A 20,000-nucleotide genomic window follows, 5' to 3' on the forward strand; every position below is an offset into this window, starting at 1 on the left:
AGTTACCATACGTCATAAGGAAGGAAGTGACGTTATGACTGTTGAAGAGTATTGTCTTTCTTTTTATCGTTATTATGAAGTGTTCCCATCATTATCATCAATGAAAAGATAAGTATTTACTATCATATTATTAATCGTGTTTCTATCAATGCATATTTTGTACCCGATTTTGTTTCATAGTCTTTATCATGAAATTTAAAATCATCACTCGTATTATTGCTTACAGGATATATGTGAACGATTGGAGGAAAAAGACCAAGTACAAAACGGCAATCACGGTTCCAAAACCTCAAATGACGTTAGAACAACGGAGTTTAACAACCAAGCGTTCGTCAATCCATCGGACCAAGATAATGTAACACCACCTCTTAAACAGGAATGATGCCGTAACCACAGTCAAAAATATGTTTGGGTTTTTTTTTTTCAGAGTAAAGTGAATTAACGTTATACGACATGACACATTTGTCCACTTTGGTCACACAATTTATACTTTAAAAATCGATCACAGCGTGTCCGAAAGTATCGAACTTCAATGATGTCTCAGGTTTGAAACGTTTACACAAGTTGAGGATCTTCTTATTTGATCGATATAGTCTCAGATTTGATCATTTCTGATCACCTTGCCCCATTGGATCTGAAAATAATTTTGATCATAAAAACGCAAAAACGGCAATTGAATGTTAAACTATTGAACAGAAATGGAGGGTCAAACTTCTGTAAAGAACAGAAAGAAGTTTCGAGCTCATTATTATTCTTGAGCCAAAAACATGAGAAATATAAAACTGTAACTGTGAGAAAAATCCAGAAAGACGAGAGAATGCCTGTATAATGATGATGATAATAATAATATAATAATAATAATAATAATAATAATAATAATAATAAATAATAATAATAATGTAATAATAATATATAATAACAATATATAATAATAATAATAATAATAATAATAATAAGAATAATAATAATAATATAATAATAACAATAATGATAATAATAATAATAATAATAATAATAATAATAATAATAATAATAATAATAATATAATAATAATAGTAATAATAATAATAATGATAATAATAATAATAATAATAATAATAATAATAATAATAATAATAATAATAATAATAATAATAATAATAATAATAATAATAATCATGATTTATTTGTATTGCGCTAAACCTCAACCCCGATGTGCCCATAGGCAATGTAATGATCTTTAACATCTCACTCGAACATCATACAGTAATTTTCACTCAACTGAATTAACCAGACTATACACGTTTAAGGTTACACAAAGTTTTGCGTGTTGGTCCGTTATACTCCTGGATGGCAATGTTGTGAACTACTCGATAGTGTGAGCTTGGCTAAGAAACTCACAACATTGCCATCCGGAAGTATAATGGACCAACACTTAAAACTATGTGTAACCATGAATTTTTATAGTCTGGTTAATACAGTTTAGTGAAAATCACTCGTAAACGCGGATGGCAAAAAAAAACAATAACAAAACCGGAGTGACGTCATTTTCATTCTATCTATACGGAAATATAACGGACACCCACACAGAACTATGTGTAATCTTGGTCGTTTATAGATATCATGCGCTTGGCGAAGGAGCTCACAACATTGCCATCCGGAAATATAACGGCCAATACACAAAGCTTTGTGTAACCATGATCGTTCATAGTCAGGTTAATACAATTAAGTGAGAATTACTCATAAACGCGGATGGCAAAAGACAATAACAATGACCCCAGTGACGTCAACTTTGATCTATCTTTTGATAGTTCGAAGATGACGTCACGCAGGTCTTTGTTATTGTTTTTGCCATCCGAATTTATGAGTAATGCTCACAGTTTAGTGAGAATCACTCACAAGCGCGGATGGCAAAATACAATAACAAAGGCTTGAGTGACGTCATCTTCATTCTATCTATAGTCTGGTTAATAATAAAGTTTAGTGAGAATTACTCATAAACGTGGATTGCAAAATAAAGACAAGCAAACCAATAATAAAGACCTTAGTGACGTCATCAAACAACCCGTGATTATTCACTCACAGAAATGTCTTAAAATAGCAGTTTTGAATGCTCGATCAGTGTGTAACAAAACAGCTCTGATTCAAGACCACATAATCGAAAACGAAATCGACGCGCTATTCATTACACAAAGAGCTGGTTGAATACAAACAATTCACTTGTGCTAAATGAACTTGTCCCAACCGGGTTTTCCTACATTCAGTTCAGTGTGACCTGAGACTGAGAATAACTCTCGCTGTCTCCGGTGTGACAAAGAAAAGCAGCGGGGCGGTCGCAGTTATTCACAATAGTATTTTGAATTTTATTTACCTGAAAAATTCATGTTTTAACTCTTTTGAGTCTCTTCATATTAAATTACTTCATGAAAACATCCATTTCAATATAATCACTTTGTACAAACCACCATCATTCAAACAGTGATTTTTACATGACTTTGAAACACTCGTCAGCAACAAAGCACTGCTTTCTGGAAATCTGCTTGTTGTTGGAGATTTTAATATTCACATTGACGAGATGAACAACGCGACAACTAATTCTCTGAATAATATTATCAAATCCCTAAATCTAACTCAAAGTGTGCAGTCACACCCATGAAAAAAGACATATTGATCTCCTTACGATACATCGGATATCTGATGATTATATCAAATAAATATCTATAATTCCAAAGCATTGTTCAGACTACAACACTGTACTTTTTTAATCGATTATGAATCTTTTGTAAGCTCAGAGGTAGGGCCTAATAGTGATGATGCAATAATCGAATCTGCTTGTCACTAAGTCATGTACAATCCTGCATTCAATGTTTTCATCAATCAGATATCTGATTTTACTGATATGTCTGAGATAAAATACGCACGATTGTCTTAATGACTTGCGTCTGCATTGAAGCACTTAAATACAAGTCAGATCCAAGGTTCCTAACATTTGTAATATTATTCAGATTAATTCTAGACTCTCCAATATTAATGCTGTCAAGTTTTATCTTTTTTCTCTGCTGATTGGTGCCAATCAACATAATAATAACAGAATACTACAGTGTCGTGCACTGCCAAAAACATCTATTTTTTTTTTTTATTTTGGCAGGAAATAATTTCGGTCACATTAAAAAATAATCGACGGAATATCTCGAACATTTTAAATCTCAGATTTGAGACATCTTGATAAGTTGGGGGGTTATATTAATCGGTGATATTTTCTGATCAAACTGAAATAAAAGTGTTTTGTAAGTGCATTGCATAATTGATCTCCATTTTCGTCTTTCTGGATTTTACGAATCGTGTTACTGTTTAAAAATGTTTTGAATTGGCTGAATAGGGTTTTGACCCAAAACGTTACTTTCTACATATTATATTATCTTATTCTCTTTTATTCGAAATTGTTATATTCATTTTTCATCGGTGCTTTTACAAATCATCGTTATACAGCGTCCTATATCATCCTCATACAATGCAGATGCAATGTCATTATAATATTGTTATAAAGCTTTGAGATGGTGACATAGTATTGTTTCAAAATAGTACCACGTTACTTAACCACATTGTGCCATATAGTTTTAAATTCTCATTCCGGTTCACAATAATTATACCAATGGTTGGTTGGTTGTTTTTTTCTCTAAAGAGAAAATTACTTATTGTATAGAACGATGTGCTCTTACTTGATAAAATCAGATTTATCACATCGTGCGTTCTGAAATCTTCATCACAATAATATTGTTTTTATGTCATCGTGTTATTGTAATGTCTCAAAAGATTTGATATTTATTTAATTTGGTAATTTAGTTTCATCTTCAGTATAATATAATATTTGCTATTTAAGGCCATCTACTCAGATTATATTATAATAAAAGCTTTTTTATTTATCTATTCTTTCGCTTCCTATTGTTTTATTGAAGTACGGATGACTTCTTCGCCAAGTCCATCTCTAATAATGATTTCTATTGGCAAATTGCATAACTGAAACTTTATTAATTTTGCGTATGACTGTGTTTCTCCAGGTCTATGGGGACTATAGATTATGGACGGACAGTAAAAGGTTCCCTGATGCCCTTTGAATAGGGTGTGTGCCAGTCCTTCGATTAGTGCCTTACCTAAATCTATTAGACCTAGCTACCTAATTAATTACTCCTGTGTGGTGAGGGTGAAGGTCAGATTTCATTGATGTCAAGCCTTATACCCATCGAGCTAGCAATGTGCACGCAAGTCTTATAAACCAGTTAACTGTCGTATTTAAGAAAGAGTAAATAGACATTATATTATACAAACGTTCTCGTTTAACTAGTCAGCCGCTGTACAGAAGATCAGAAAGACGAAGTTCCGTGGTTTGAGAGTTTTTACCAAGATTTAAATCGATCGAGATTTGAAGGATGGGATTTCTGGGCCAGAAACATTGAACATTTATAGTCTGATTGACAGATTTTATTGAGAACTACTCATAAAAATGGCTGGCTAGAAACAAAAAGAAAGAGATGAGTGACGCCAATTTCGTTCTTTCTATACCACGACTTTATAAGGAAGACACATCAGGCTCAACGCAAGACAAGGCCCGAGTTCCAATATGAAGGGAAACAACATATTATAGCATTACAGAGTTTTAAGTTCGGGATCCTTGTAACACGCTTTACTTTAAGCAGAGTAAATAGAATTTGCATTATATGAAAGGGGAAACCCGATACGTCAATAGCATCTGTCTTCGTTTAATAAATTGGAGCATATATTTCAATACGTATCGTTATTTTATTTTTTTTTTAAAGTATTACAGGAAGACTGGAGGAGTGATAAGTGGAAACAATTGGAAACCTTCTCCGCCTGGACAAAGATAATTCTTTAAAAACCAGCCCTGAACATAAAACAAGAGCTGCAAAATAGAGCAATACCCACTAAAACCGTGTGATACGGGGTCTCAACCTGTGTAGTACAAAGCATGCAGTCAGTAAGACTATTGCCATTTATCTTTTTGAAAGAGTCATCGCTATTCGTGATCAGGTACTCACCTTATAAGTGAAAACGGTGAGAACATGTGAGTAAAGAGTCTTTTCTAATAAGATAACTTTGCTCAGCCAACATGTCGAGAGCAGTACTATATCACAACTTTGCATTTAACTGAATTAAAATTCTTGTCCACCCTTAACAGTGTCGAGTAATTCCATTGACAGTTTATATTATATAATTAAGCACAAATGCTTCTTGAAGCGTTTGTAGCCATCAGGCTATTTATAGCCTTCAGCTTCCTGATAATCCGATTGGGAGGCCTCAACTGCAACTCTCATCTTCTAAGTCACTAGCTACCAGAGTTAACGATCTTTTGCTATGGATGCTTAGGTCAGAAGACCCTCCTTTATCTTAAGTTTTTCATGATATTGGAGGCGTTTTAAATGTATTTAAGTTCATGGAAATTGATGTGGGTGGTCTTTATTAAGTATCTTGTATCCAGAGCAAATTTTTCTAAAGTATCCATAGCTATATTACGGGTTATTTTCATTTCTTCTGAGTATATGTCCAAAATGCCGATATCTTACCCCTAAGATCTCTATTCATAAAGGTCTTTCGTTTAACTTTTTGAATAGTGTTTTATTGCTTTTCTCTGTGGGGTATCTGATATTCATTATTTAAAAATATTGTTCTCTGTGAACTTGGTCTAATGTCTGTTCTTTGGTTCCGGTCAGTGCCCGTGTTCCACAGTATATATATATATATATATATATATATATATATATATATATATATATATATATATATATATATATATATATATATATATATACTTTATTTTACGAGCTTTGTCGATAACGATTTCTAATCCTCGTGTTTAATATCTTTCAGAAAATAAATCATACGGCACGCCATAAATCATTACACGTTCTTTTTGAGTTAACAATCATAAAGCAGGCAACCCCCCCCCCCCCTTTTTTTTTTTTTATTCCAATCGCCAACATTATGATTGTCAAATAGGATTCCACACTAAGGTTTGATTATATTTGACCCAAAATTGAAGAGAAATATGAAGATGGTGGCATTCAATGTTATAGGAGTCATTAAACAATTTTTTAAAAACTGCATGCGGTTGTGTGGTCTTGTGGTATGCACTCACTTTCGGGTCGGAAAGTCCTGTGTTGGAGCCTTGCTTGGCACATAGTTGAGTTCCTTGAAAAGGCTCTTTACCTACATTCTCTCACCGTACTCAGGTGTAAAATGAGTACGTAACAGCGTTGTATCTGTCGGAAAAATTGCAATATCACCTAGCAGAATGCCATGTCTCGTTCTACATGTTATGTGTTGCTGTGGTCAGGGACCCTTGTAAAGCGCTTTGAGCACGTTTAGTGGATATCGCGCTAAATACGGATTTTAAAAAAAAAAAAGATCACGTGTTACATTTGTTAGGTACAGAAGATATTTCAACAACTCACCCGAAATATTGCATGTGTGTAAAACAAACAAAAATGACCAAACTATTTTAGTACACGAAGGCTAAACTGCTTGTAGATACAAAAAACTTATTATGCCCCAAAGGCAATATAAAAGTAGTGATATTATACCTTTGAACTCTAAAGCAATCTATGAAAAATAAAGCATCCTTTCGAAACCATTTGAACTCACCAAAAATCAAAATTTACCTAAAGTGGTCATCTCCCATGTTATCACTCTGTCCCGCCTCCCTTTTCATAGTAACAACTCATCATTTATTCCTTGTTGATCATGACATGTTTTTTTACACCAAAAAATACAACTAAAGAAAGTTAGTAATTATTTTCAATAAAACTGGTAATTTGTTAGGGTAAAATAAGACAAAGATTTGAAAAGGTGTGTAAGAAACAGTGCCATATAAGGTAGAAAGTAAAATAGATTTCAAAATCATCCCCCCAAATATCAGCCACTGGGCAGTCGAGATAGGCTGATTTTATGGGATGATTTTTTTCAAGTATATTTGTTTCTTTTTCTTTTTTTTTTTTCCCACTAATTTACACAAACCTTTTCAGAGTTTTATCTTACACCAGTGCCTGCTCCCTATTTTTCACTACAGTACAATGACATTTCATTTTGGCCAGATAGATTCAATGGCCTATATCTGCAGATTAAATCGCCCCCCCCCCCCCAGCCCAACTTGTCAAAGATTATTTAACCTGAGATATCTTTGAATTCTAGTGTTGTAAAATTAATGATAATTGATCTTTATTGTCCATAGTTATGGTAATTTGTTTTTTAGTTATAACGTTATATCATAGCTATAATATTCAACATTTCTCTTATTCCTACTCTCTCTCTCTCTCTCTCTCTCTCTCTCTATATATATATATATATATATATATATATATATATATATATATATATATATATATTATATAATATATATATAATATATATATATATATATATATATATATATATATATATATATATATATATATATATCTCCTCCTCTCTTTTCTCTCTCACGCGCGCGCACACGCATACAAACTCAACATAAACATGTTCAAATTGTTTTTAATGTGTTACATTTTTGTGGTGGTCCGGCATTAGATATTATCACCATAATCAATAAGTCAATCAATAAATCAATCCATCAATCACTCAACCAGCCGTGGTTTAGTTGTATTATATGAAATAGTCAACATATATTTTATTTTCTGTTGGGGTTTTTTTTCGTTGTTGTTGTTGTTGCTGTTTTTGCTGACGGAACAAAAGTGGATTTGTACTTATTAATCTTACATTTAATCTGATAAACCTTCCATATGATGAAAGACGAAATATATGGTATAAGATATGATTTTTTAAATTGTTAATAATTGCGAATGATTGGCAAGTTGAATGTCATTTTAAACACTCGTTATATGCATGAAGGTTTGTTTTTCTGGCGAAAATTTAAAAAGACACTGTTGTGTTAATGTACGACCAAACCTTGGAATAATAATACATGGAAGGTAAGCGGCTTCGTTCGCGAGGTCGCAAAGTTGATGCCAGTGGGCGGAGCTTAGCCGCCATATTGAGAAGACCAGGAAACGATTGTTTATCATAGAAACTATAGACTTGAGTGATGGAAATCATCTTGTGTTGCCGATTAAAACACTCACTTACTAAGGGAATTTAGTCATTGTGATGTTGTAAAATACCTTGCAAAGGCAATATTAATTAAATTATTTTCTTCGTTCAATTCTGAAGCCAAAGCACTATCACTACGCACGGTTCGATTTCCTTTGCTTGTTGGTTATGACATGAATAAGGAAAAAGGGAGGAGTATGAGTAAACACTTGTAAAATATCAAGCAACCGCACAGAAAGTAATGGAAGTGCAAGCTCGAATTAAAGATATCGAAAAATAAAAAGTGGATCCGGTCGGAATCGAACCTGCGTGTCACGAGACGGCATATTTCGCTTGGCCAAGAAGAGAGAACAGCAAGTAGATCATTCGGTCATCCGCTACCAATCTTACTGGTCGCCGTGGCTCAGTTGGTTAGAACGTTGGCTTCGTAACCAGAAGGTCTGGGGTTCGGTTCCCGGCCGCGTCATGCTCGTCAAAAGCAGAAAACCCCACATGAACCCAACCACAACCGAGCTATTTCGGTCAAGGACAAGGGCAGAAAGCAGACGTTACAAAAGATAAGGGGGTAAAAGTAGAAGAAAGCATACATCTCCTGCAAGAATGCAGGAGGCCCTCCCAACCACCCACCACTTTTAGCTGACTCTTACAGCACAAAGTTTCGGGGTAGGAATCACATTAAAAATCAGGCCACCACTACACGACCACAATTCTTAATCCTTTCACAGCTAGATTAGATTTCACGTCAAATACGAGTCGATCCTGTACAGTTTTCATCACAGATTAGTCTAAAGCGCGCTCGAGTCGCATCACATGGACTATCTCTATGTGAAACTGCATAAGTCAGTCATGTATAGACAAAAGTACGTTTGGTTTTGGTTCAACTCAAACCTAGCCATGAAAGGGTTAATGGTGACAACTTAAAATGTGGACGTACCACTGCAGCTATAGCAGTAGTAGAGTAAGCTACCCAATTGCTGCTGGGTGGACAGGGGGAACCGGATAAAAATTCTGGCTGCAAAGGGACTCGAACCCGAGACCTTTGGCGTGACAGTCCAATGCTCTACCAATTGAACTAACGGGACCCCCGCTACTAGAGCTATGAATTACCATAATTCATCAAAAATTAAGTCACAAAATGCTATTTACATTTTATATTTATTTGTGTAAAGTGACAAAAAAAAAAGACATTATTACACAAAATATCATGGTCACACAAAAAGGTTCATTGTTTGATCATAATTCAATAAGATTTCAAAATAAAACAAAAATCCCAGCAATTTCATTACTAGTTCATCATTAATAGTTATTACAGAAGTCTGTTATGGCGAGACTGGATTTTACGTCATTCATCATTCAATCCTCTACAGTTCAGAAATTAGCCCCTGTGATGCGACTCGAGCCCTCCGAGTGCTCGAGGTGAAAGCTGTAGCGGATGGAATGATGTTTGACGTGAAATTCAGCCTAGCCAGGAAAGGGTTATACTTATACACAAACATATTTGCCTCTTTAAAAAAATCACACAAGTTAATAATGACATTGTTACTGCCCTGTAAATAAAATAAATTTGTTAAGAACTTGACGGCTTTTACACATTAGCTTCTTTTTCAATTGTTCAGTGTACAGTTTACCTGCATAGAAATACCTGACCTGAATATATTTCTCAGCTATTGCTTTTAGTAGAAGAATCAAATGATTCTCAATCCCTCATGATCAAACATATGGGAATGAAATAATGTAGAAAAAACGGGTTTATTGACGAAAGACTTCATGATGCTTTGCAAAAGCTTATGGCAATCATATCGATTGAAATGAAAATGATCTTGACCTACAGTTGCACCATATTTTCTGAAATGCTTTTCAGAAATTAAACAGACATCAATAACACCCTTAGAAGGAATTTGCAACCCTCCTTTGTTCTTAAGAGCAATCAAAGAATGTATGTCAGATAGCTCATTTTCAACTAATGCATTTGAACACTGTTCACAAAGAATTCTTTGTTTCAATTTAAATGCAACAAATCCAGCAATGTAGACGACAATTTTATTTGAACAAGTGGACAACTGATCATAGTTTACATCAAAATCAAATGAACTACTGCTACTGATATCACTACTTTCACACACCTCTTCAGACAAGACTCGGTTTGTTGATAAAGATGCATTGATTCGAATCCCAGAAGGTACATCACGGCTTAAATTCTCTCGGCTGGAAACACTTAGAATGGGTACGGATTCCAGAGGCAAACAGTTCCCTCTTTTCACTTCTTCAATTTCATTGTGCGTGAGGAGTTGCTTGTATGCTTTTGAGAACTGTCTAGCTGTTGGATTGTTATTGCAGCCTCCCATACTTCTTACCTTACCAAAAAAAAGTTCAATGTGATCTTGACTAAACTTGTAGGTCAATAAAAATTTCATACATGAATCTTCAGACATTACCAAACGTCTGTTAATGGAAATAACACTATCAATACAAACAAGAAAACCAAGAAAGCCAGTCTTTCTTCTACTGGAAACAAGAGACATACCATTAACAGATAATGTCATGGACAAAATATAATTTTTAACTTCTGAGAGAAAATTTTCAGTTGCTTCAAATTAAATTTACTCAATGGGGATTTCCATCCAAATGCCTTCATATTTCTAGAATTAAGGATATCAAACAAACAATTAAACATTTTCAAAAACTTAATAGTTGCCTCACATCCTTCAAAACCAGGGATATTTTCTTTAAGACAAAATTCAAGAGAAGAAGAAACTGAATCACTAAGAGTTTGAGCAGCTAATTTTACATTCATTTTTTTCTTAAACCATTGCACATGACTTGCTTGTAATTTATTACCCAGGTGCAATCCTTCTCTTTCTTGTAACTCATGTAATAGTTCAATATAGTCCCATTTGATAAAATCATTACCTACACAAAAAGACTTTTTTTCTGCAAAAGTATTCCTTACCAATTTCAACATATGACAGGCATCAAGAAAAACATAAATAGGCGAATCAGTAACAGGATGAGAAAAGTATGGCTTTATTTTATCACTATCTACAATTACACCAAGAGACTTCAACATAGACATATTTGATGGACAACCGTCATGTGTGATTGACACTATCTCAACACCTACTTCATGCAGTTTTTTAATACATGAATTCAATCAATTTTTTCTTTCCACCCCATTCAAACCATCTAATAAAAAATACCCAACAGGCAATTTCCAACTGCTATTTAAGCATACTATCATAAAAGTTAGAGCTTCCTTTGCTACGGGAAGATTATCATCATCAATTCCTGTACCAACATCCACATAGCCATGATACTTGCTGCCATCCCATTCCACATGTTGCCTAATAGACATTTCATCCATGACAAGATTACATAGAAAAGGTTTTGCAACCTTTGACAGTTGTACAATATTGGAAAGAAAAGTAAAAGCTGATTTAGTAAAACCAGGTGACCCATCCACAGTTTTATACCACTTAGAAATAGTTTTTGGATGAGGAAGACAAGTATCAAAAGCTTTTCTTACATATCGATAAGCTTTAGGGGAGTAAAAATGCAATGTCATAGCAAAACTTCTAATTTCTGGAGAATACTTAACAGGTACAGACATATTTTCCATCTTCGCTAATTTCCGTTTCAATAAATCACCAACCCCACCCCCACATCTTTCTAAAATATCTACACTAGAGTCACTAATCATCTTTTTGTTTCTAAGCTCCATTACTATACTTTTTAAGTCTGCATTTTTTAAAATTAAACGTCTTTTCGACTGCTGAAGCATTTTAATTTTCTTTCTGCATGATTCTAATTTATGACTTTTATCTTCTAGAGCTCTTTTAAAATTTTGTTTGGTTGGTGTATCAACACTCGTAGAAGTAGAAGGGATAGCAAGATCATTTGGCAATGGAGCATTACAGTTGTCTGAATTAGAAATGGAAGGGGGAGGCTCTCTTTGAGCTGGCGGTTTTCTAGCTTTGTCCCCCGAATTTTGATAGTAAGAAGGAAAAGACAAAAAGATAGTAGGTACTGCACCTTCTCTCAATCGAACAATATTGACAGAAGTTCTGTCAATGCATTTCTCCTCAAAGTGGACAGAACAGACAACAGTATATTTGGAGGGAATAAAATTTTCCCTTCTTATGGAATTTATCCACAGCTTTCTCCGCTCTTCATCCTTGGGGAATCTGAAAAAAAACAAAACAACAACACATTGTTGTCACTAATGTCTTAAAATAGCATTACAACATTATTGGTCACCTGGTAACATTCTTACTGTGACTGAGTGAGAAACATGGGTGTGCTATTCTGTGTGGTAGCAAACCATTTGTTCGAATAGCACTGTTGTTGATACAACCAAGTGTTAACCTTTCATAGCTAGTCTGGACTTCACGTAAAATATCATTCGATCCTCTACAACTTTCACTGAGATATGAGTCCTGTGATTCGCCTCAAGCACTAGAGGCACATCACAGGGACAAATCTCGTCAAAACTGCAAAAGACAGTCATACATCGACAAAAGTAGGTTAGATTTCCGTTCAGTTGAAATGTAACCTAGCTGTGAAGGGGTTAAAACAAGGCTATTTTATTTAATGCACACATAAGGTTGGGAAATGACTTTTGCATATCAACAAGACCTTGTTGCTTAGCAAGTAATGTAATCCTTTAGACGTATGATCATAAATGTTTTAGTTAGCAATAAAAGAAAAGTACTCACTTGTGAAAGGTGATTCCTGTACCCTTCTCCCTCTCAGAGCGATTGGTGCAGCCAAATGCGCAACAAGCAGGCATCTTTGGTTATTCCTGTAGAACACAATGAATAATTAATATGGTTCAAAAATATTTTCCAAGAATGAGTGATAGGTCAGTGTGATGAAAATGTACAACGAATTCTTTTAGACAGAAGATGAAATAAACGTTAGATAGTAAAATCCAACCAATCTTAAGCCTTTTACGGTTAGGTTGGATTTCAACCGAACCGAAATCTAACCTACATTTGTCGATAAATGACTGACTTTTGCAGTTTTCACGTAGAGATTAGTCCCCCATTTTGAAATTTGATGCACACATAGACAGCAAATGAGTTGGTACTTTTCATCTCAACAAGACCTTCTTGTAGTCTTGTAGCTGAGCAAGTAATCCTTTGGACGTATGATCACAACAGTTAGCAAAAAAAGAAAAGTACTCACTGATGGACGGTGATTCCTGTAACACTATCCTTATCACTGCGATTAGTACAGCCATATCATCTTTGGTTAGTCCTTTCGAAGTGACTTTTCTCACCCCCCGGATGCTAGTCTTCATAATAGTACACCCCCCCCCCCCCCCCCCGGATGCTAGTCTTCATAATAGTAGTCCACAATTGTTGTATGTTTAATCCAAAGGTTGTAATGCAGTAATTTGTTAAGTTTCTTGTCACAAGTTGCACAATTTAAAAAAAATCAATCAAATCCAAATCACAAAAAGCCGGCGACGTTTTTTTCGGGAATCCAATCGGCCGGGGGGGGGGGGGGGGGGGGTGGGGGGGTGAGAATACAGGAAGCCTAGTCCTTTAATTCCTGTAGAACAAAATATTTTCCAAGAATGAGTGATAGGTCAGTGTGATGAAAATGTACAACGAATTCTTTTCGAGAGGAGATGAAACATTACTATTAATGTTAGATAGTAAAATCCAACCAATCCTAACCGTCCAGCTTCAGCTAGAGCCAAACCAAGGCCAAGGGTGACGAAACAGTCTCTGATCATCGAGAGTCAAAGGCTTTCCGTCAGTAAAATAATGTCGATCTAAGACTAATAATAAATATCGCCTTTACCATATACATCCGATAACTAAAACAAATGAAAAAACGATTAGACTAGAATCTATACTTGTTTTAAGAAAATCAAAGTGGCTGAAAACTGAAAGTGAAAGTGAACGTGCCATGCCATAGCCACATCACATTCACAGGGAGAGATATCTGAATTCGACTCAACTTAGCTATCAAATAGTTTTATTTCATCTTTAAACATGATTTAACTGATAAAACGTATTTGCAAACATAATTATGAAACAAATTTAAGGTTGATACTTACTTGGAAGGAAAAACATCCACTGATCATCTTGATTCGGATGTCCACCGATGAGTGAATCACCGTAACTACGGCCGTAACGCAGGAATGTTTTGGTATTCCCAATATGGCGGAAGCGGCCAACGGTTGGCTTCAGTATTATGACGTCATCTTCCTTCCATCTATTTTTATTCCAAGGACCAAACATTTCTCTCTTCTATGGTTCATTTTGATCACTGAATTATAAAAGTGGCTAATGAAGCACAGCGATATAAACCTTTATTTTATTTAAACGCATGTTCACCGTTGAAGGTAATACCGAGTAGTTTGCTTAGATTAACACTAACTGCTAGTGTTTACATTCGGAGGCCTATCTATTCTAGAGGCGTGTTCCATTCCACTGCGTGTCTATAGCGTTTAGAGACGCTAGGTCACATTGGGTAGCTAAAAATCAATCCAACACGAATTTGTTATTGGAGCATCGCTCTCAGTTGCCGAAAGAGCAGCGCCTCGTGAGATCGGACGAACTGACTTGCTCGCCATGCATGCGTAGCGAGTTGGGACGAGAACACATTAAATTACGAGGCAAAAAATATGCCGCTACGTTACGGTTTTCCCATTGATAATATATATTTTCATTATACCATTCAGTCTTTGAAAGCAAACTACGTCGACTGTATTCTGATCCTGGAACTGATTTACTCGTGTTATTCCAATCATTACTTTTTCATGAAGACATCGAGTGTACCTATAGTATAGGAGTTATTTGTAAAAGTTGATCCCTAGTGTAAATATTGGAATTCTTCTGTGTATTTTCTCTTTTCCAGCCTGGTTTGTTATGGTGCTGATCACAGCCCTTGGCCTATTTCACAGATTGCCGGTCACATTATGTAGTTAAGAAAAACGTTACAAACTATATTATAGTAAGCACACGCGGTTTAACTCTTTCTGTCTCTCCGTCCCACTCTCGTCTTTTCACAGCGAGCATTCAAGATAAAAACAGATCGAAACTCAAGCAGCCATTCATTAGGTCGCACCTTTATCTATTATTCATTCTAACACTTTTATTGGCTGATAGTTCGGTCACTGCCCTTGAGCTGACTGTTGGAAGAATTTATCGCATAAGGTTTATTGTATTTTCACAAAACACGAACGTGTTGGAGTAACTGTTATAGTCCGTGTTCTCCTGTTGGTGCTGTTTAATTAAGAACGATCATTTCAAGGGTTATCTTGATTGTTATGTGAAGTGTATAGTGCTCCCCGTTTAAACAGGATATTGAGTACGTATACACCATGTAAGTAGGCGTGATAACTGATAATCTATAAGCCAAACTTTTTTTTCGACAGAACAAAAGACATCTTTTTTCACGGAAGTGTCATTAAACATGTCTTTGTTTTCTGGTATTAGTACTTTTGCTTCTCTTGTTCTGTTCATGGTTTTCGTTTCTTTTAAGTTTATGTCCACAGGTTTCATTTGCTCATTCATGTCTATGTATTCTTTGTCATTTTTTTTTTTTTTTGTCATCTTATACTGCTCTGTGACACATTTCATTTCTATGAACTTTAACATGGATCTGAAATTTCATCGATTGAGCTTCAAGTAAAGCAGATTAAAAAAAAAAAAAAGAATAGAATGACGCTTTTCAGGGGGAAAAAAACATTCCAAAGAAATACAGCACCCTCTGAATTCCTCACAGACACGTGCTTATCTCTTACATCGACAATACAATATAAGCTTTGCTTGTGCAGTTAACGCATGGCCATTGGCTTTTTAAAAACTTATATATTGTTAGCGTTCATAGCGTGATATATATATATTATAGTTTATAAAATTTAACGATATTTGAATTTAACGTTTTCTGCTTAACTCTCAAACGTTCCACAAATAGAAACCACGATCACCGGTGATCGTGACAACGCCCCCTTTTTCATAATCCCATTTTGCGGTAAAAAATCGCCAGATTATGTGTTGAAACTATTATTTTATTATAAAAGAATGATTTTCATTTAATAATTCATCACAATTATGTTAAAAATGTAAAAAAATGTTACGAAATAACGAGAGATACGAAAGCTAGGTTGCTAACGACTCCATCCGTTACCTTCGATCCGCCATTTTGTTTCGGGAAATCTTTCTACAACTCCAACTCACAATTTATCAAATTTATATTATTTAAACTTTTTGCACCATGGCAAATCTCAAAGAGTCTGAAATTTATGACATCCTCTTCAACGTGGATGTAAGTGATGACGAGGATGATGATGAAATTGAGTCCGAATGGTCTCAAGAATTCGACCTGCCGTACTCGCCAAATATGGGATCTGACAGTGAGAACGACGAGTAAGTATTTTTCAGAAATCTTCTCAAAGTAACATCAAACGATCACATAATGCCCATGATATGTATATTTTATTCAACTTAATTATCTATTTCATTAATATAGTACAAAAAGTTTTTTTTTTTTTTTTTGGTTTATAATTGTATTTATGAAGTGCTTGAGTTTGACTAGGACGAGTGAAGTGTTGTGTGTTGAAAATGTAAACAAACATGGAGGTCAGAAGACGGTTAGTTCGGCCACTTGAATGAGATATAGAAATGATTTGTATGTCTTGATTTGATGTGTCGACAGTTTGTATTATAAAATATTGTTCTTTTTTCTTTCTTCTAGCGAGATTCTTATTCCGTGTGAGGACTGTGGGAATGAAACTGGGAGACATGCACAAGTCCCTACTCCTACTGATGATACTGACACTGCCACTGCCACAACTAGTTCTGCTTGTCAAAGAAAAAGGTGAGAACTGACCTGATATTTAGTTGTTCTTATAGAGCATTTATATTCATATTGACTGTTTTGTGTTTTCTGATGTATTATTGTTGATATTATGTTATATATTCAGTTTTGGGTCTACAGGAACATTATTTATAGTATTTTTACTCTACTCAACTCTATGTCAAGAAATATTATTCCAGAACTAGTGTGTGATGTAAAAAAGGGAGAGTGATAAAATATTTTGATATTTTATATTTATATGTGTAATTAATTGCTTTCTCCTTTCAGAATTATTTTTCATTTCCTTTGTTTTCAAAGTACTTCTTTTTATTTTAATTCTTGTTATTATTATTTTCTTCAGGCGTTCGGATCATGATGAAATCCCTGGCCCATCACAGCCGAAGAAACTATGTGTGGATGGTGGTCCCGAGAACAAAGTGCCACCTTTTCTCCCTGAGCGAGTCCCTGGTCCACGCCTGCCTGATACGGTGACTCGCTTAGATCACCGAAAATTTTTAACGCCTTTAGATTTTTTTAGTTTGTTTTTTACTCAAGAACTGTTGTCTTTGTTTTGTGAGTGGACAAATGATTATGCGAGTATGTGTGTGGATTCGAAACCGACGTTGTATAAGAGGTGGAAGGATGAACCTGTGAATGTGGATGAAATGTATAGATTTATTGGTTTGTTGATGTACATGAGTTGTGTGAAAGTGGAGCGTGTTACTTTATATTGGTGTGAGGAGACATTGTTGAATGGTTTGTGGGCGCGTCGGTTTTTGTCAATTTGGCGTTATAAATGTCTTATGAGTTTTTTAAAAATAAGTAATTTTAGAACAGAAAATAGAGATGATAAATTATGTAAAGCTAGATTTATGATGGATTATATTCGTAGAAAATGTATGAAATTGTTTCAACCTTATCAGAATATTTCAATAGATGAGAGGATGGTTAAAAATAAGGGAAGGTATAGCTTTAGAATGTATATGAAGGACAAGCCAACAAAGTGGGGAATGAAATTGTGGGTTTTAGCAGATTCAAAGACAGGGTATACACACAATTTTGATGTTTATTTGGGTAAGGTAGGGGGTAATACAACAAATGGTTTAGCTTATAATGTGGTTATGCAGTTGCTTGTTGGCTTGTTCAATCAAGGATATCATTTATATGTGGATAATTTTTATACTAGTGATCAACTTTTTAAAGATTTGGTTGTGAAGAATGTGAGAGCTTGTGGGACAATAATAGTTAATCGAAAAGGATTTCCAGTTAGTCTAAAGAACGTTAGAGAATGGGAAAAGAGGGTTAAGAGGGGGGAGTTTAGATGGCATAGGGATGGTGATATTTTAGCTTTACAGTGGAAAGATAATAAGACAGTTTCATTTATATCTACAATACATGATGCAAATAAGGAGGCAGTAGTACAACGTAGGAGTAAAGATAATGGGGTTTTCAGAAAATTAGATGTTGCACAGCCTGAATTAGTTAAAGATTACAATAAGAATATGAATGGGGTAGATTTGTCTGATCAACTTATTGGGAAATATAATAGTCTTAGAAAAACACACAAGTGGTGGAAAAGTTTATTTTTTCATTTTATTGACATTGCTAGGGTTAATAGTTATATTCTGTTCAAAGAATATAGAGCTAGGCATAGTGATATTGAAGAATTACAGAGACCAAAACAGTATAATCAGTTAGATTTTACTCTGGAGTTAGCCAGGCAGTTAGGCGGGATAGATGATCTAGAGGGTCCACCACTTGCTTTAAATACAAATTGTAATTGTAAATGTAAAAGTAAATCTAAAGCAAATAGCAGGAATAGTGATAATAATGATATAGATGAAGAAATTAAGTTAATCCATCCAATTTTACCAGATGCTTCTTCAAATTCAAGGGGTGATTGTAGGTTATGCTTAGATAGGGGGAAAGTACAGAAAACTAGACATAGGTGTTTATATTGTAAAAAATGGTTTTGTTTACAGCCGGATAGAAAATGTATGTTGTGGTATCATACAGTTCTTGAGTAAATTATTTGATTTATTATTGTATTTTAAAATGCTCTTTGTTTTTTAAATGTTAAATTGTCTGTATATTTTTATTTTATTTTGTTAAGGTACTGTTACTGTGAAATTAAAATATTTTCGCACTCTGCGAATAATCATTCGTTTTCGCTCTTTGCGGAAAAAAAAATACTATTCGCTCTCTGCGAATACATTTACATATATAAATAAATATATATGTATACTGAAGTCCTTTATTATATTTATCCATGTATTATCAATTGTATCAGTAAGAAGGAACTTGTGTATTTTTTTGGTGTGTATAGTTCAGTCTTTGCACTAAACAAGTGACACACAAGTGAATTTTAAAATAATTATATAATTTTACTTTTGTAATGGAATTATTACCCCAAAACCTTTTCACCATGTTGAAATGTCTTCTTGTATCATGTGTTTAGGTCTGTTGACCAAGATATATCCAAAATATGCCAAAGAAATGCTGACATAAGCAATTTAGAGACATTTTTGTGAACATGTAAAAATTATTGGATTATGCCCCTTGTTTGAGTAAATGTGTGGATACATTTGAGACCCCACCAGATGCTCAATTTATGCATTACATACTTGAGTTTTGCATAAAAGTTGTAAGACATGATGTATTTTTAGAAAATAAACTTGTTTTGATCATAATTTTGAACAGTTATTTTTTTCCTTCTTGGCATTTGCAGAAAATGCAGTTTTTACTTGAAAATTTGAGACCCTACCTTGACACATAAATCATATTTGTGTCCAGGAAAGTGCCTTGAAATTATAAAAAACTTTAAGAATGTGAAACTAAAACATCTGACGAGCAAATTGATATATAACATGCCAGCATTAGCGCACAGTGAGTGAGTTCAGGGTATCCTAATGTACCTGCACCCCCTCCATTTACAATTTTTGCTCAAAACGGTGGAACGTTTGAGAGTTAAAAGGAAAATAAATTTGTCCGTTGAAGTAAGTCATCGTAGTTTAATTGAACTCGTTTTTGATCAATTGACGAAAGGTTTAAATTAGAGCAATGTGCCATAAAGACACGGCACGTTTGTTTGTTTGTTTGTTTGTTTGTTT

At 34.5% G+C, this 20,000-nt stretch overlaps 3 protein-coding genes across 5 annotated transcripts in view; 2 read left to right on the top strand and 1 right to left on the bottom strand.

The window, feature by feature from the left end:
* Positions 1-817, top strand: part of LOC144964724 (sodium-coupled monocarboxylate transporter 1-like) — a 33,145-nt gene extending 32,328 nt beyond the window's left edge. Inside the window, exon 18 of the mRNA XM_078899272.1 lies at positions 227-817. Within this exon, the coding sequence (XP_078755398.1) occupies positions 227-382 (156 nt within the window). The 3' untranslated portion in view covers positions 383-817. The remainder of the gene's footprint in view (positions 1-226) is intronic.
* Positions 818-9,212: 8,395 nt separating this feature from the next.
* On the bottom strand, positions 9,213-14,243 carry LOC144959625 (THAP domain-containing protein 1-like). Of its 2 annotated transcripts, XM_078892268.1 has the most exons (4): positions 14,144-14,205; positions 13,261-13,629; positions 12,789-12,874; positions 9,213-12,257 (listed from the first exon to the last, which is right to left on the bottom strand). In XM_078892268.1, exons 3-4 carry the CDS (start codon positions 12,860-12,862, stop codon positions 11,228-11,230), a joined length of 1,104 nt encoding a protein of 367 aa, XP_078748394.1. In that variant the 5' UTR covers positions 12,863-12,874; positions 13,261-13,629; positions 14,144-14,205; the 3' UTR covers positions 9,213-11,227. The 2 variants fall into 2 exon arrangements, with proteins under 2 accessions (XP_078748394.1, XP_078748404.1); XM_078892278.1 differs by lacking the exon at positions 13,261-13,629 and having other exon boundaries at positions 14,144-14,243.
* Positions 14,244-14,609: 366 nt separating this feature from the next.
* The window catches only part of LOC144959641 (sodium-coupled monocarboxylate transporter 1-like), a 51,718-nt gene continuing 46,327 nt past the window's right edge, over positions 14,610-20,000 (top strand). The window contains exon 1 of one of the 2 annotated variants that reach the window (XM_078892300.1): positions 14,610-15,414. The gene's annotated coding sequence lies outside the window, so the exon portion shown is untranslated. The remainder of the gene's footprint in view (positions 15,415-20,000) is intronic. The other variant, XM_078892317.1, reaches the window with a different exon arrangement.

Source organism: Berghia stephanieae, chromosome 1 (genome assembly GCF_034508935.2).
Source record: "Berghia stephanieae isolate SIO BIC M18660-M18661 chromosome 1, UCSD_Bste_1.3, whole genome shotgun sequence".
NCBI classification, from domain to species: domain Eukaryota; kingdom Metazoa; phylum Mollusca; class Gastropoda; order Nudibranchia; family Aeolidiidae; genus Berghia; species Berghia stephanieae.

Coding starts and splice junctions, on each gene's coding strand:
- LOC144959625 (XM_078892278.1), bottom strand. CDS start 12,862: ATGCCTGCTTGTTGCGCATTTGGCTGCACCAATCGCTCTGAGAGGGAG. Junction 12,258..12,788: donor ACAGGAATCACCTTTCACAA/GTGAGTACTTTT, acceptor GTTTTTTTTCAG/ATTCCCCAAGGATGAAGAGC.